General features: G+C 40.7%; 1 protein-coding gene across 1 annotated transcript in view; it reads right to left on the bottom strand.

The window, feature by feature from the left end:
• The window catches only part of LOC124789733, a 451,761-nt gene that overhangs the window by 117,364 nt on the left and 316,056 nt on the right, over nt 1-18,341 (bottom strand). Inside the window, exons 10-11 of the mRNA XM_047257185.1 lie at nt 11,003-11,199; nt 7,229-7,319 (exon numbers count right to left, since the gene is read on the bottom strand). Of these exons, the coding sequence (XP_047113141.1) occupies nt 7,229-7,319; nt 11,003-11,199 (288 nt within the window). The remainder of the gene's footprint in view (nt 1-7,228; nt 7,320-11,002; nt 11,200-18,341) is intronic.

Genomic DNA, 18,341 nt, shown 5'->3' with positions numbered 1-18,341 from the left:
GTGCATGTTGTGGTTGGTCTTCTCTCTTCAGTGAGTAGTTGTAATTCTCATGATTGCCTGCGCATTTGACACATATGGTCTCACTGTGGTAATATTTTGTCTCATGACTCTCTTAAAGCACTTTGGCTTTGTGTGAAGTACAATTGGGAGAGATTCCCCCTTAATTCAGAAGCCTAAGAGCTTGTGCTTGCTCAAAGACATGGTCAAAGTTCTTTCTCCCCCCATTTGTTCTCAGCTGTATCACGTACTGGGGTGAATAGCTGAGGCCTCATCTTATTAATCTGGTTGTGTACATCCCCAAACCCAGCACATAACAGTCCCTTCTGGACTGTCTGTTCTTTGTACAGCCACAGTAGCTCCCGAAGGAGTGCCTTGGCTGTTGACTTCTGTTACACCACATTCTCTGGTGTAGTGACGATTTAATTTTTGAGATAAGGCTTCAGAGCCTTATAATTGTACAAGCAACCTGCCTGGACTTCTAGCATGGAGTCATTGCCGAGCTTGTTGACATTGATCTCAAGTGATGCAATGTCCTACAGATCATCATGAAACTCAATCCAGTCTACTAGGTGCAGAAGGAAGGAGATGTAGCCCTTAGGTGATGGTTATTCTGTGCAATGACCCAACGGTCATTTATTAGCTTTAATGTGCCATCTGTAGTGCATCTATAGCAGGATAAATCACTCTTACTCAACTCATAGTTCTCAGCAGGTCTGCCCAGCTCTTATTCCAAGTTTCATCAAGCATAATCAATTGATCGCAATTCATTGTGTCATTTAGTAGCTCAGGTGCTTTGGTGAGCAGGACTGCTGAAGGTCCTTTTGTCTCCTTATGTGGTTTCATCCCTCCCCATGGTGCGACCAAACAACAACAATTTTCTTTCACTGTAATACAGCAGGTACGAAAATGTTGCCGAGATACACCCACTCCACATATACCTGCTTACCCTCTCCAGTGTCTCATTCAGTTTTCTTGGTAGGCTAACAGTATTTTCTGGCATATTCTTTACACCAGCTCTTCCTCTATCTTCTGTCACAACTGTATCACATTTTCCTTCACCTCCTTTACTTCTGTTGTACCCATCCTATTTCCAGTTATACATCACGTAACACTAATCTCTGTTCTCCCACTTCCCTTCCTTGAACATTGCTTCATCTTTGCCATTCTCCTACATATATCTTAAGACAATCATAGTACACTCAGTACAGTAATTGAAAGTACTTGCTAAAAAGCAAATAATGGATGGTATAGAGGTAACAACCCACTGTATAGTTGAGGCTTTGGGTGCTAGGTAGCTTAAGTGTGAAGTTGTACCACATTCTGTAGTGAAACATAGGTACAGGAAACCATGCAAAGCAGTGAGAACTAGATTTTATTTGATGTCTTTGGGGAGACTTTAGAAAAAAAAATGTTGCTAATGTTACAGTAGATTTCAGGAAAAGCGTCTCAGTTTATCAGAGTCTCTGTGTCAGGTGTATTACGCACACAGAAAGAAAAATGTAACAAAAGTAAACTGTCTACTCTTGGTAAGACGAAAAGAAACCAATCATGTGTGTTAGGAAAATTTGATGATTTTGTGAAAAGTGCTTCACAGTTGAAGGTGTATATATGGATACAGGATGGCTTCATGGATGCTGTTCTTATCAGCTCCACATCAATGTAGCAGATGACAGCTCTAGTTGTAACTGGATCCCTCAAATTCCAGTAAGGAAGGAGTCGAGAGATTATCAGCTGATTGACTGTAAGTACAGCCTTCAGGAGCTCAGTACTTGGTTTTATGGTGAAATCTCAAGAATATATTTTTACATTACACATGGCTCACACATATTTTTACACTGCAGCTGCAGATTAAATGCACCAGTAAGGTGCTGTGTTAGTTGTGAGGCTGCAGTATAAAAATATCACAATAATCATACATTACTATTCAACAGGACATGATTTATTAACAACTGGAAGGAGACTCTATAAAGTAACAATGAACGCAGTGGAATACAAAGGATGACATTTACTTCTATGTTAAACTTACGCAGTGTATGAGCCCCTCTTCAAATTTCCATGTGAGGACTGCTCAGAGAGAGGTTATCAGGAGGAGGATGAAAAAGGCAAATGTCAATGAATCAGAGTGTGAAACATTAGAAACATGAACATTGTAGGAAAACTGGAAAATCTAAAAAGAGACAATGTCAGATTAAAGTTAAGCTTGGTAAGTATTAGTGAGGTAAAATTGAAAGAGGACAGAGATTTCTAATTAGACATTTGAGGGTAATAGTCACAGCATTAGTGAATGGTGTAACAGGTGAAGGTATCATTATGAGCAGAAAAGTTGGTACCAGGGTCAGTTACTAGGAGCAATAAATGGCTGAGTGTTTTTTTTTTATTTTATTTTTTATTTTTTGAGGACTGAAATTAATCCAACATATTTACTTCTACATCTACATGACTGCTCTGCAATTCACACTTAAGTGCTTAGGAGAGGGTTCATAGAACCACTTCCAAATTATTTTTCAATCGTTTCACTTTCGAATAGCATATGGTAAGAATGAACACCTAAATTTTTTCGTGCTAGCATTGACTTCTCTTATTTTATCAGATAGTCATTTCTTCCTAAGTAGATGGAAGTCAATAAAATATTTTTACATTCAGGTGAGAAAGTTGATGACTGAAATTTTGTGAAAAGATCACATCACAACACAAAACACCTTTGTTTTAATGACTGCTACCCCAACTCACCTATCATATTTGTGACACTCTTCCCCTATTTCCAAATAATACAAATTCATCTAATTGAATTTAACATAAATTTTTAGTACTCATGTGGCAAACCTTATACTTTTATTGTTCAGGGTCAACTGTCACTTTCAGCGCCAACAGATAACTTGTACACACCATTTTGTAATTTGTATTGATCTTTTGATGAGTTTACTGGATGCTAAGCAACAGCATCACCCTCATTTGCAGATGTCCTGTCAATCAAATGTTATGTAAACCTGCGAACAATCTAAGAGGGCTGTTCAGATTGTCCCCTAAACCATTTATAAGTACATTAAGGACAGCATAGCATCTATAACACTTCCTTGGGGAACCCCAAATATCAATTCTGTTTCAGCTCATGACTTCCTATCAATTACTACGAACAGCAATCTTTCTGACAGGAAATTATACGCTGGCTGCACAACTCAGATGAAACTCCACAGGAACACAATTTTATTACAAAAATCTTATGAGGAATAGTGTCAAAAACCTTCTGAATATCTATAAATATGGATTCAACCTGAAATCCCCTGGCAACAGCATTCAGTACTTCATGTGAATAAAGAGCATGTTGAGTTTTACAAGAAAAATATTTTCTGAATCTGTGCTGGCTATCTGTCAATAGATAATTTTATTTTGAGTATTTCATAATGTTTGAATGTTCTAAAATCCTCCTGCAAATTGATATAAGTGATTTGAGTGTATAATTCAGTGAATTACTTCTGTTTCTATTCTTGTGTACTGGTGTAAAGTGTGCAACTTTAGAGTCCTTAGGTCTGGATCTTTCATACACAAACCACAATTGTTGAGGTCTATGAGGACATGGAGAGAATATATGAGGAAATAAGCTCACCAGACAAAAAATTAATTGCCCCTAAAGAAATCATTACAGGCATCATTTAATACTGCATAATTCCACTCCTAGACTTGATAACTGCATGGATTTGGTTAGTAAGAGTCCACAAGTTTGTGCACATATGTCAAATCTAGTTAAGCCATTCACTGACTATCTGATCATGCAGTTCCATCACATTTTGGGGCTGCATGTGTTGGTGTTTTACACCATCTTCCAGCAGATTTTCTATGTGGTTCAAGTCAGGTGAATTTGCAGGCCAATCAGATGTTAAGGATGTGGTAGCATTCAGAAAACCAGTCACATATTCTTTCAGCCCAGTGAATATTGCTGTTGTCATAATTATGTGCCTGTGTGAGCAATGGCCTCTTGCACCTCAAAGCTGCATCTAAGCCATTGATATCCATTAGAAAAAGGTGCACACTCAATACAAAGCCCCCTGGGAGTAATGTGGGATGCATCTACTTGAACCTGGAACGTATAGTGTGATAAGTTGAGGACAAAAATAGAGTGTGAGCCCTGGTAACCCCATTCACATATGGTAATGAGGCTGTGACAGTGTCACAAGTCTTTTACAACTCAAGGAAGTCAGTGATAAGGTCCCTGAAACAAGGGCAGACAGGTCCTCACAAATATCGGAATCATCCAAGGAGAAGAGGAACAAAAAAGATCTCCAAAATAGAGGAAGTTCCAGTGGCCTCATGCCATTGGACTTTGCATGTTCCAACTCTATACCTGAGGCAGAGGTCCTGGTGGCTCTTGTGGCAACGGATTCCTCCCTCCCTCAGTGGACATAGGAGGAACACGAGCCCTATGACCAGCAACCTGTTCCTCCTCCAGTGACTGGCTGATATCCAGTTACAGACCAGCAGAAACCTGGGAGGGGGCACTCCACAGGACCCTGGTGATAGATGCCCGAGGAGGGTGTCACTTCTCCAGCTGCAGACTGGGGATCAACAACCCTGGTGGGTTGGGAATCAACACTCCCAAAGTGGATGTGGAGGAAGGTAGGAGGTGAGCCCTCAACCATTAGCAGAGCATGTGTAGTTGAGAGGCCCTGAAGGGCAAGGGTGCTCTTACTAGAGACGATGACATCACTGTAGCTATAGCAAATGTTATTGTCACATGTATAGGACATGAATGATCATATTTCTCCTTAGCTTCCTGAAATGTGTGTCGGTCAAGTATCTTGTATTCTTGGATTTTCTTTTCTCTTTGGAAGAGAGCAGGGGAAATGGTTCTCCCTGAAATGTGCATAGGCAGGCAGGGGGAGGGGCACAAGGAGTGTTAGTGTGGATCTGACACCCACAATCCCCACAGACAGGTCTGGTGTTACAATGTGAAGACATGTGGCTGAATCTCATACATTTGAAGCACTGCAAAGGAAGAGGAATGTAGGGTTTCACATGGCATCGATACACCATCAACTTGACGTTTTCAAGCAACAGGTCACCTATAAAGGCCACGATGAAGGCCCCATTACCAACCGTGTTGTCCTTTGATCCCCACCTGACGTGATGGACAAAATGCACACCACGTCACTCCAAACTGGCACGTAACTCATCATTGGTCTATAAAAGGAGATCACTGTGTAAGATGATACCCTGTACCCAGGATCACTTAACCCCTTTCCATTTTCAAAATTGCTGCTAGGTCCCCAAACCTATCTTCAAGATGTTCAACAAGGAATACTGGCTTTGTAGTCACAAGAGAATCCCCATTGGTCCTAGAACAAATTAAGTATTATGGAGAGTGTTTCTCCTCCCATTTATTAGCTCTACATTCATCCCACAGCATTGCAAGGGAAGGAAAGATTGTGGGATCATCCCTCTTCACATTGCAGTAATACCTTCCTTCAGAAGAGACTGCTGGAACTATGCGACCATCAGTGGAAGAAAGTTTGAGCCACTTCATGTGTGAGTTATGCACCTTGGTCTCACCCAATCTGAAAGGGAGCTCTCTCCATGGACACCATCCAGCCACAGCAATGGCTAGCCAGCCAGGTAACCTTTGCTAGCTGTCCCTGTGACCTGTCCATGACGGACACAACTCCTTGGCATATGTGGGATGTTGACGGCACAGGCACCAAGAGTGTGACCCCTGTGAGGTCAGAGGACTGCCTCCATATAGGTACTTGACAACCCCCCCCCCCCCTCCCCCCCCCCCCCCCCCCCCCCTCCCACTGGGACGGCTACCATGTCAGGGTCGGGTTTTGGGTTATTACTTTTGCCAGAAAGAAACGATGCAAAGACTGAGAGGCACATAAGGTGGAATGCACACTGTGGTGGGTGATCCTCCTCACATGATCAGCATTTCTACAAAATTTGGAAGAGGAAAGCTATGTCAAGCCCAACAATAGGGAACATGTAGTGAAGGATGTAAAGTTGTATAAAGAGCCAGAAGAGAAAAAATTAGTGTTAAAAATCATAAACCAAATCCACGTATGTCTGGCACCAAGAAGACCATGGAATGGAAAAGCAGAGGGGAAAAGGGTATAGTAGAAGGATGGACTTGAAGCATGGAAAGATGGAAAGGAAACAGTGCTGTAAGGGCTAGTACCACATGTTGGCCAAGCACGTACTCACAAGAGAGATGTGAGCCCCCAGGGGAAGGACTTTAACAACATGTATAAATCTTTTGACAGACAAACCACTATAGATGAGGTCAGAATAGACAAGAATATTTGAGAACTAGTCTACCGCACTCTCAGAGACATCATCTCAAGTAAAGTTTCTTGGTGAAATATCAGAGCCTTTCGAAGAATGTGCAGGAGCTTGACAAGGAGATGGCCCCTTCCCACTTCTGTTGAACACAGTGTTAGATGAAGTCATCAAAGAATGAGGGAAAGGAATTGAGGGTATAAGCATTGGGACTTCAAGAGAGAGAATCAACTGAAGTGCCTAGCTTTAGCTCACAAGTGGAAAAACCAAGTATGCCTAAAAAGAACTTACATGATATAGCATCACAGACAGACCCCCAAATATTATATGAAAGAACTCATTTGATGGACAATTTATGTCAAAATAAGTGACATCCCATAATGAAAAACTTTGGAGTTACAAGACAACTGTTTTGCCTGAAGCACTGTGTGCCTCAGAAATTAAACCCTTGGAAGCTACTCAAAAATTGATAAAGTTGAAAAGGAAGAGCAAAAAATTCTCAAAAAACATTCAGGATCCCAAAGATACAAATGGCATATGGATTAATGAAAAACTACACAGCTATACACAGCAATAGACAACTTCACTGATTCAACATGTAGAAGGCAGTCAGAATTCTATGATCACATCTGTAGAATGGACAACATTAGGTTAACTAAAACACTACTCATTATGATAAAGTCAAAAAAGAAACAAATCACACAAAGCAACACAGGGAAACAGAAGACAGAGGAATGCAAGAAACAACAAAGCGAAATGCTAAAGAAGTTTTGGGAAAAGAAGATGGAGCTAACAAGTTCAAGTGTCCTCTTTAAACGGGCATGATGCAGAAAGATGAAGAACAATGATATCTGAATTTTTTCTTTGTTAATCACCTGTGAATCTATTGTCACAAAAGTGTCTCATATGTAAAAGAGAATATTATCCTAATATCCATATATTAACAGTTACATACTTCACTCACCTCTGGTGGTTCAGCATCTTCAAAATCTGTATCCCATGAAGCGGTATCACTACCAGAAGAGCTGGATAGGACGCCCCTCAGTGGTAAATTCCTATAAAGCAAATACTTGAGTCACAAGAATTAAGATAATGATACTTGTTAAAATGCTGAGAAGCATGACATATATGGAAGCTTTCAATGAAACTGTGATGTGGATACAGAATTTTACCTATTGCATCCTTGGCAGTGAAAGCATTAATACAAGCAGTTCCTAAACAGCCACTGTTTAGCACTGGACAGTGTAACACTGGATCCTATAATCTAGTTTGTACAAAGAGAAAATATATATACTGTTTGACATTACAATTGCAGTACTCGAGTATTTGTGTATAAAAGCAAAATAACAACAAGATAAAGAGCAAAATGAGAATTGTTGATAATATAAGCCTTCTCTGTGGGAATGACCAGCAACAAACTGTCCATTGGCATGAACGGACACAGGCAGACAGTGTTTATTGGTAATGAGGATCACCCTGTGGCTAAACATGCCTTGGTGCATGGCCAGCACATCTTCGCACAGTGTTACACCGTCCGGTTTATCTGGATACTTCCAACAGACCCCAACCTATCAGAACTCCGGAGATGGGAACTTGCCCTTCAATATATTCTCTCTTCCCGTTACCCACCAGGCCTCAACCTCCGCTAATTTCAAATTGCCGCCCATCGTACCTCACCTGTCATTCAACAACATCTTTGCCTCTGTACTTCCGTCTCGACTGACATCTCTGCCCAACCTCTGCATTTACATATGTCTGCTTGTGTCTGTATGTGTGCGGATGGATATGTGTGTGTGTGCAAGTGTATACCTGTCCTTTTTTCTCCCTAAGGTAAGTCTTACCGCTCCCGGGATTGGAATGACTCCTTACCCTCTCCCTTAAAACCCACATCCTTTCGTCTTTCCCTCCCCTTCCCTCTTTCCTGATGAAGCAACCGTGGGTTGCAAAAGCTTGAAATTTGTTACAGCATCTTTGTTTTTATATATATTATTATTTTATATATATTATTTTATATATTTATATTACATATATTTTTTATATATATATAATTGGATAGATAAAAAATCTACTCACCAAGCTGTGGCAGGAGAACACACAGATAAAAAAGGTATGCAAGCTTTTAGAGTCAGTAGGTCCATATTGTGACATAAGGGTTGAAGTGGAAGAAAGAGGGATGGAGGAAAAGGACTGGAGAGGTTTAGGAAAAGGATTAAAGTTCAAAATAGTCACCCAGAACCCCAGGTCAGGGGAGGCTTATCGGACTTCTCATACCATATGAGGATTCTGGGTGACTTTTCTGAATTCTACCCCTTTTCCTAAATCTCTCCAGTCCTTTCCCTTCACCCCTTTTCCCCTTCAACCCTTCTGCCAGAAAAAGGAGCCACTGGATCCGAAAGCTTGCATATTTAAAACCTATTTTATATGTGTGTTCTCCTGCTGTCGCTTGATGGGTGTATTTTATCTACCCAGTTACATTAAAGTGAGAATTCTACCTGCTTCAAGTGACAGGTTGGAAGGAAGATGTCAAATATATTCTTAAAGTAGTACCAATGCACTGGATTTCTGAATACAAGACAACCTTTAAGTTTCATGCACCTACGTCCGCTTTGTGTAAGGATCTGCAATAGGCACTATATTTGTGAACAAAGAGTTCACAATGATGTAAAGGTGCCTGTGATTATTAATGAAGCCTAGGCTAAACTAATCAGGCAAGGAAAACACTGATGACAACATCTGCAGCTTATACACAATGGTAAAACATCAACATTGTTTCTGTGGCTGCTTTCCCACATATTACATCATACAAGTCTGTGGCAGTTTCAGCACCCCACACTTCCACACCAGGGCAGGTATTTAAAAGTTGCTACGGCAGACTACATTTAGTAAGAATGCCAGTCCACGCGTAGCTCATGGCCCCAGCAGTTCTTTTTTTGTATCCAATTACGCAAATAAAACTATGAGCTTCTCATTGAAAGAGAGAACATCAAACTGTTAGCTAAAAGTCCACATTTCAAAACTTCAGACTAAATACAGGAGTGATTATTGCATCAAAAGGAGAATTGACTCAAGGGAATTGTAAAATTGGGAGGAGACAGAATGCCTCTCCAGTGTCTTACTTGGTGATAAAATCTGATTTTGAAAACATCTGCAACTGAGGATCATGTTGACTGAATTAAAAATCCACTGCAGTAGTAAAAATGCATCTTTTTATTGGATGACTAGTGCCACACATCCATGAATTTAATAAATTACTTGGTGATATCTGATGATGGGGTTATAAACTTCTAAAATGAGTTGTGCAATGAATAAACAAATGTTTACAACTGCAGCATATTTTTAATTTAACCACCATTCCCTTGATGAAATAAAGTTCCAGCACTCCCATTAACACACTCAATCATATATATTTACTTCTCTCTCTCTCTCTCTCTCTCATTGTCTTTGGTTTCTTTCTCGTCTCTTTTTCTGTTTCCAACTTAACTCTTAATGGCACTGATCATTCCCCTTCTCATTTCTCTTTCACTTAACCCAACTTTACTTTTCACTCTGACCTTATATTGTCTCTGGCCTGAAGCTAGTACAGTGCTTACCGTTATACTATCTATGACCTAATGCTCTCTGATAGCTCCCACCTCATCTTTCTACATTTACATCTACATCTATATTCTGCAAACCACCAAGAGGTGTATGGCGGGTGGTACATCCCATTGTACCTATTATTAGGGTTTCTTCCTGTTCGATTCACGTATGGAGCACAGAAAGAGAGATTGTTTGGATGCCTCTGTGTTTGCAGTAATTATTCTAATCTTATTCTCATAATCCCTATGTGAGTGATATGTAGGTGGGTTGTAGTATATTGCTAGAGTAATCATTTAAAGCTGGTTCTTGAAAATTTGTTAACAGACTTTCTCAGGATAGTTTACATCTATCTTCAAGAGTCTTCCACTTCTGTTCCTTCAGTATCTCTGTCTTCCCTCATTCTCACAACAGATGGTTTCCTACCAACCTGGGCTCTGAGCGACCTGTCACTCTTTCCCAACCTTCCCCAATGTATCGCTCTTTTCTCCCTCAGGAAGAAACTAATAGTTTCAAAAGCTAGGAATAGCATTTTCACTTTTAAGTTTGTTCATTGGCAATATTGGAAGTTTACCTTCTGCAAATTGGTACTGACCACTTATTCAACCGAGCGAGGTGGCGCAGTGGTTAGCACACTGGACTCGCATTCGGGAGGACGACAGTTCAATCCCGCGTCCGGCCATCCTGATTTAGGTTTTCCGTGATTTCCCTAAATCGCTCCAGGCAAATGCCGGGATGGTTCCCCTGAAAGGGCATGGCCGACTTCCTTCCCTAATCCGATGAGACCGATGACCTCGCTGTTTGGTCTCTTCCCCCAAAAACCAACCAACCAACCACTTATTCAGTCTCCTTGTAATTTTGAAGTTTTCCTATACTTACGTTTTCTTGAGTTTCACTTAATATATCTCATACCACTATATTATACAACTATAAGCTAATACAATTCAAGAAAAACGGTCAACATTTACTTCAAATGCTCTGAAAACAAAAAACTTTATTAAAATAAGGTGATCATGTGTTAATATTTAATCATGTTTGAACAAGAAGACAACAAGATGACTGATTATTGAGGAGAAGATTACTCTTGATATGAAAAAGAGTTTCTGATGAGATCACAGAAAGATGATAAACTAAAAAACATATTAAAACATTATTTTCTTACGGGTGGCTTGGTGGTTTAGGAAGAAGTTCTTTCTTGTGCGTTGTATCTGCTTGATCAGCTTTTGTTTCCTTCAGATAACTCAAGGCAGGTGATTTCTCAGGTGATTTGAGTCCATCTGGAGGAAGCGAATCCATTTGGTTACTGACACCAGTTGCTTCAGACTGTGACATGTTTCCTAAAGTTACTGGCGCAGCCTCCTACAAAATGTGAAAAAAGGTGCTTAGTGCTGTTTCAACACATCTTGGGATTAACTTTTTCATTTTTTAATTGCACCATCTGAGTTAAAATGAAGGAAATATATAATTTAAAGGTAAAGGAGACTACTTATCAAGTTGCAGAAGCACTGAGTCATCCACAGGCACACAAAAAAGCTTTCATACACACACTCACTCTCTCTCTCTCTCTCTCTCTCTCTCTCTCTCTCTCTCTCTCTCTCTCTCTCTACCTTTTCATTCTTGGCCATAGTCTGGCTCTGGCAATTCATTCTGGTGGTAGTTGGTTGATGGTCATACCCACATACAGTTATGTACAGAAATTGCAACAGAGCTGGTATATGACATGGCTGCCTTTATAGGTGGCTCTACTTCTGATGGGATAGGGTAACCTGTGACAGAACCGAAATGGGATGTGCTAGTTGGGTGAATTGAGCAGGTCTTGCTCTTGGGTCTTCCATAGGGATGACTCTTGTGGCAATGGGTTGGGAGAGGAAGTGGCATAGGAACAGACCAGGATGTTGTACATGTTGGGTGAGTGATAAAAAACTACTTGATGAGGTAGGCAGGATTATGAATATCAAGTGCCTGAATGGAGTGTCCCTTTATCACCCAGTAGCACTCCAAACAGGAGCAACTGAACACAAGGGCTGTGATTATTTGTTATCATGCCTGGAAATAAGTGAGCTCCTACTCTTGATCCTTCCCACCCCTTTTAAACTGGAAGTCCACTGCCCATCCAACCACCATGAACATCCCAGTCCATTCCTATACCACTCCCATTCCCAACACCTTGCCAGAAGGGTCATATGCCTATGGAAGACCCAGATACAAGAGCTGTCTGATCCATCCACCTGTCCATCCTACTCCAGTCCTCTCACCGGCCTATCCTACCCTGTCTCAGCAGAGGCAGAGTCACATGGGGAATCAGGTATGTCATACACCAGCTCTGCTACAGCTTCTACATAGCATTTTATGTGAGCATGACCACCAACCAGCTGTCCACCAGAATGAATAGCCACTGCCAAACTGTGGCCAAGAACATATTTGACCACACAGGGGCACAACATACTGCTGAGCACAACATGTTCAAGTTCAATGACTGCTGCTTCACAACCCCTACTATGTGATTCCTTCCCTCCAGCACCAGTTTTCCTGAACTACGCAGATAGGAGTTATTCTTACAAAACATCCTTTGCTCACGTAATCCTCCTGGCCCCAATCTCCACTAACCCACTGCCCCCATGACCTCTCCCCAACAGTTTCCCCTTCCTCTGTCCTGTCATCCCCTCCCAATCCATGCCTCTACATTACTGCCATTGTCACTGTGCACTGCAGCTTACCAGCTCCAATGCCCATGTGTCACATGGCTAGCCTGTGATCCTGCCACCTCTCTCACCCAAAGTACCATCCCACCCAACATAACCCCTACCCTAGCCCACCTGCTGAGGTGCAATCCCGGCATTGTGTGACCACCCAGCAAAATGTTGGTCCACAGGTGTGTGTGTGTGTGTGTGTGTGTGTGTGTGTGTGTGTGTGTGTGTGTGTGTGTGTGTGTGCGCGCACCCAATATTTTACTCCCAACTATGGTCTGCTTATGGGATGAGCATGAGTAGTGCAAATCCATGTTGTTGTTTAGATCTGGTTTGATACAACTCCCCATGCTACTCTATCCTGTGCAAGTCTCTTCATCTCTGAATAACTACTGCAACCTACATTATTTTGAATCTGCTTACTGTATTCATCCCTTGATCTCCCTTTACAATTTTTAACCCGACACATCCCTCCAGTACTAAATCAGTGATATCTTGATGTCTCAGAATGTATCCTACCAACCAATCCCTTCTTTTACTCAGGTTGTGCCACAAATTTCTTTTCTCCCCAATTCTATTCAGTCCTTCTCCATTAGGTAAATGATCTACCCATCTAATCTTCAGCATTCTCCTGATGCACAACATTTCAAAAGCTTATATTCTCTTCTTATCTAAAATGTTTATCATCTGTGTTTCACTGTCATGCAAATACATATTATGCATACATATACATACCACATTGTCCATGACAAATCTCATTTAATGTTACTCAGATCACCTAATAAATATATACACAGCAGGTTTTTCAGTATCAGACAATTTAGCATTAGTTTTCAAAGCAACGTCTTTTTTTATTAATTTTCATCTCCCTTTCTAAAAAGAACACACTTCAGGCAAAGCTGTTACAGGCCAAACTCTCTTGCAATATAGCCAGAGATGTAGGGGATCATGTTAAGTGTGACCTAATAACCAATGTTGGTACCTTCCGGATTGACCACTAAAGCAAACTAAAAGTCACACCTGTGGCTTCTTAATATCAGTTAATTCTGTTACTACATTGAAAATATTCTCAGCAATTTTTTTAAAGTGCCCAACATGATATAGTCACAGCAGTTTGGCTTAGTGGCTTTATGAGTGCCAGACTAAGAATCCAAATGTCTGGGGCTCAATCCAAAGTTGGTCCTAAAATTTTCCTTCTCACTTGTTGCTTCTTTCATCTCTGGCAAGGATTTGTTAACATCAGATACACCAGTCTGTGCTGTGGTTGGGAGTCCATATTAAATTGTCGTCCCCTCGTAGCTGGCAGGGTAAATCAATTCAAACGTCAGAGGGAGATGAGGGCATACCACTTTAAACAGGACCATCTCTAGTAAAGCATTCTGGTGTCCAAAGTAACCTTCAAGTTGAGAACAGCTTTCAGTCACAGTGATGCAGTTTGAATGATTTTCTGTAATTATATACCTGACTATTATGCTACAAATGAAGATTCCATCATGACTGTATGAGGTGGAATCCAAACTTTTCAGGACTGGTGCTGCTATCTGGAAAGTAGGAGTAGTAGATCTTTGCACCGCTAGGTGGTGAGAGCTGCATATCTGATGAGCCAGTGAGCGGAATGGCATACAGCTGGGAGTACGTGTTGCATGTCCACAGTGATTTCCGCAATACCCTGGGTTTGGTGTGAGGCAATTTTATGATGGATCCGCGAACAGAACAGCGCATGTGTATCAAATTCTGTGTGAATCTCAGGAAAAGTGCTATAGAGACCCTTGCAATGATTCAACAAGTGACCCACAGACAAAGCAACAATCGTCCCAGTGAAAGAGCCCAGACTCCCGAAGGCCCAAAAAGGCAAGACAGGTGAAGAGCAAGGTGAAGAGCAAAGTGAAGAGCATATTCATCGTTTTCTTTGATACCATGGGAAATGTGCACAAAGAATTCATCCAACCAACCAAACAGTGAATTCCAAGTACTACTGTGACATTTTGTGACGGCTCCATGAAAATGTGCGGCAACAATTAGCCGAACTTTCACATCAAGGGAACTGGCTGCTGCATCACGACAACGTGCCCAGTCACACGCCCTTGCTCACCAGGACTTTTTGGGCAAAAAACATGGCCGTTGTACCTCACCCACCATACTAGCTAGATTTGGCACCTTGCGACTTCGTGCTATTCCCAAAACTGAAACTCAAGTTGATAGGTCGTTGGTTTGACATTCTAGAGAGGATTCATGTAGCACACCCTCAAAGAACAGGACTTCCAGAAAACGTTCGACCAGTGGCAGAAGCGATGGGACCGTTGTGTACATGCGGATGGGAACTACTTTGAGGGTGATGGTGACCATTAGTCCAAAGGTAAGGTTTTCAACAAATGGCAGCACCAGTCTTGAAAATTTTGGATAGCTCCTCATATGAACCGCATACACTGGTAGGAAACATAGATTCACATGACTTGTAAAATGTTTTTAGAACATAAAATACTTTTCAAGCTTAGTGTCAATGGGCTACAAAATGTACTGTTCTACATTTATTTATCCATAGTTACAGCTGATAGCTCAAAAGTACTCCAGTTGTATCTAAAATATTGTAATGGGAAGCCCTAGTGGAATGTATATAGTTTCAGATTCGTGAAAAGTGCTGAGTCACCAAATAATATATTGTTTATGTTGTAATTCATCAGTACAAGATCACATAATTTTGTGCATTGTTCTTCATTTTGGAAGTAGATGTTGCATACCAGATTATATGAATGAACATATCACACTTAATAGTGTTACTTAGTCATACAATGCGGGCTTCAACAGTTGCTGTTTCCTTCCAGGCTCAGACGTCATGATTGTTAAATAAAACTATTCCCTGACATCTACTGTTCTCCCTCCTAACATGTCTCACAGAGCCAAAGACAAAACATCAGAAAATAGTATTATATATCAACCATGGCCTCTCAACACACAGTTTTAACTGAAGTGATATACAGCATTACAACTTATTATTTCCTTTTTCTCCCAATTTTTCTCAACTAAGGCCTGAGTGGAATTTAATGCATTCTTACAAAAATCTTTTTCTCTTCATAGGACTTCTACTTTTTTCACTCGCATTCCTTTGCTCCTTGATTAGTAAAACTTCAGTTCTACTTCCAGGTAGATTCTACTGGAAAGTACTGATGGTTTTCATATAGCTCCTGTACTCACTTTCATCACATATTATCTCTGACATAATACCAATCTCTTCTCTCTTTCTTGACCTCCTGTAACCATTTGCCAATCATTTTCAATCTAATAACGTACAGGGCAAATAATTTTGCTTAACATGTGCAGGTCCATTCTCAAAAGAGTCTACAGAATGTAAAGCTCTGTTCCTGTATTGTTCCTCTAATCTTTCCAGTATGTTTGTGTAAGCCACCATTTCTCCTGTTCTTTAATGTCCCATGTGTGGTTTTCCATTATCTTAAAATTTCCACCAAGAACCATCTTTTACGTATGTAATTTCTCAGTTGCTTTCCCAGAGTATATGATACACCAAAAATTTTGCCTGAGTGTTGTGGCAGACATGCACAATATTTAGACCATAGGCTGAATTTTAATTATTAGGTGAGCTCATGGACTGATGCCAGTAGACTGGTGTGGTCTCACTTTAGACCTGTGGGCATACCCCACCACCAGTGGCATTTTGTTCGAGGTTCACATCCCAATACTGCACTCAGCTTTCTGCTTCAGTTTCAATTACTTCTTTCATAATTAAGTCCCATAAGTTAGGGTTCCAGACCACCATACATATTTGGTGTAAATCTATGGAGTTTCCATCCAGTAATCAGTGTTCTGCAACTGTTGGCTTGCCAGGCTGTTCCAAATATTTGTGCCACCGGTGTTCAGTACCGCATTTTCCATAATTCTGATAATTTGGCTGATGCATAACAGAGCACATTGGCAAGACTTCTGATTCAGCCTTGATTTACAGATGCCTACATACTGACCAAGAAAAATTTAATTTTGGTGAGTGGGCAGAATATAGTTCACATTTGTTGCTTCTCCATGATGAATACAATTCTACACAAAACAGCACCAGTACATGGAAGAAAGATAGTTGCTTGTAGTTTGTCTGCCTCCTCCTTGGTCGAGTATTAGTGTATGTCAGAGAGTACAATGAATTTACTGCATGGTAAACCCATTGCTGGTGAATATAATTTCCAGAGGCTCTAATTTGGGCATCAAATTTTAAGTCTTATGTGCCACTGGTTTGCAAACACCCAAACACCAATCTACTGTATAGGACAGTGTCAATGGACTGCTTGTGCATATAGTTTCATGTGAATAGTTTTATGGTAAACATTATGCTTTAATGCTCATCACTTTTCCTCCCAACCAACACATTCAAAACTGGCAGTTTCCCCACCTTTTCAAGTTCTGTAGTGAGTGTTATGTTGAAACATACTGAGTTCAGATACTGTAGGAACCCTTTCAATTCAAACATGGGCAAACAAATTATTGGTGCTCATATGATGGGTGCTTCAAAAATCAAAGAAGTCAAAATGCTGAAGACAGCAGTTGTCACTGACTATGGAATAGTGTAACATCAGACAGTTGGTCCACAATGCAGCAAGTGACTAACCAGTTCAGTACTAATACAAGTGAGTGGCCATAACAACCAGCCTCATTATGAGATACAGAAGCCACTACTCAAAACATCGATCTCTGTTCACTACATCACAGGCATAGAGATTAGAAGAGCTGCAGGACCCCTGTTGCTAGATGCTCAAAGCATTCAGAAAGGTGACCCAAATTCATGAGTCATAGTACTTATTGGTTCATGCCAATGATAGGGCATGAGGCCTCATTCACGTGGGTGGTGAGATACTCTCATTTGGGAGATATTTACATAGATTGATGAAAGGTCCCTGATATGAGGGCAGTAATGAAGTTTTAACTATCACTAGAAAAAAGTAAAGTTACAAACTCAATTTTTTGTTTGTTTTCAGTTAAGTCTGCAGTCCTGTTACAGATTGAAATCCCCACACCCCAATACCACAGACCCTGTAAGAGGAGACAAAATGAAATAGAACACACCACTGAAAAGGCAGAGGGTCTGCATCATTTTCTTCAGGTTCTTCTACTAGCAAGCTATGTTACTGTGGTGCAGGGATTTCAATGAGTATCATGACTGCAGACATGTACCTGGAGATAAACACTAAATTAATTACTTTAACTTATTTTCTTGAGGTGATAATCAAAATTTTATGATTACCCCTTGAATCCTATCTGTCACTTGTAAATGATACAGGAACCTACTGTCTAACCAAGTGCATCTGTTTGTTCACCTTTAGCACTGGTTTTCAGCCTGGGTGTTCTTGCCCCATTGGGGACATTTACACTTCTCAAGAAGGCAATGGAATGCAAGAGAGGCTGCAGGGGGAGTTGAGAGGAAAATGAGGGTGGTTAGTGTGTCCAGGGTGAGTGTTTTGTGTTTCCTTTGATGATTGTTCTTTTAGTTATCAAGAGAGGAAAAAAATGTGTGTGAATTTACTTTCCTAAATATTGTTACAGCAGTGCAGGTCAGCTCAATCCAATATGAGTCTATAAACTGATATTTTGATTAGCAGTTATTTTAAAAATGAGATAACAAAAACTTTTAAAAAATAAAAATAAATGCGTTTTGAACTGCAATTAATACTTTAATATCCACAAGCCCCTGTAGTGTTGGTAAGTATAGTTTGCTGGAGATCTCAGACTTGGGCAAAGCTTGGCCAAGGGAAATGTGTGAACAGACTTAGAAAGGGACTACCACAGCACCAGAAAAGCATCAGTACTGAGACTGCT

Source organism: Schistocerca piceifrons, chromosome 3 (genome assembly GCF_021461385.2).
Source record: "Schistocerca piceifrons isolate TAMUIC-IGC-003096 chromosome 3, iqSchPice1.1, whole genome shotgun sequence".
Taxonomy (NCBI): Eukaryota; Metazoa; Arthropoda; class Insecta; order Orthoptera; family Acrididae; genus Schistocerca; species Schistocerca piceifrons.
The sequence above is the reverse complement of the archived record's forward strand: the minus strand, read 5'-3'. Positions and strand labels throughout refer to the sequence as shown.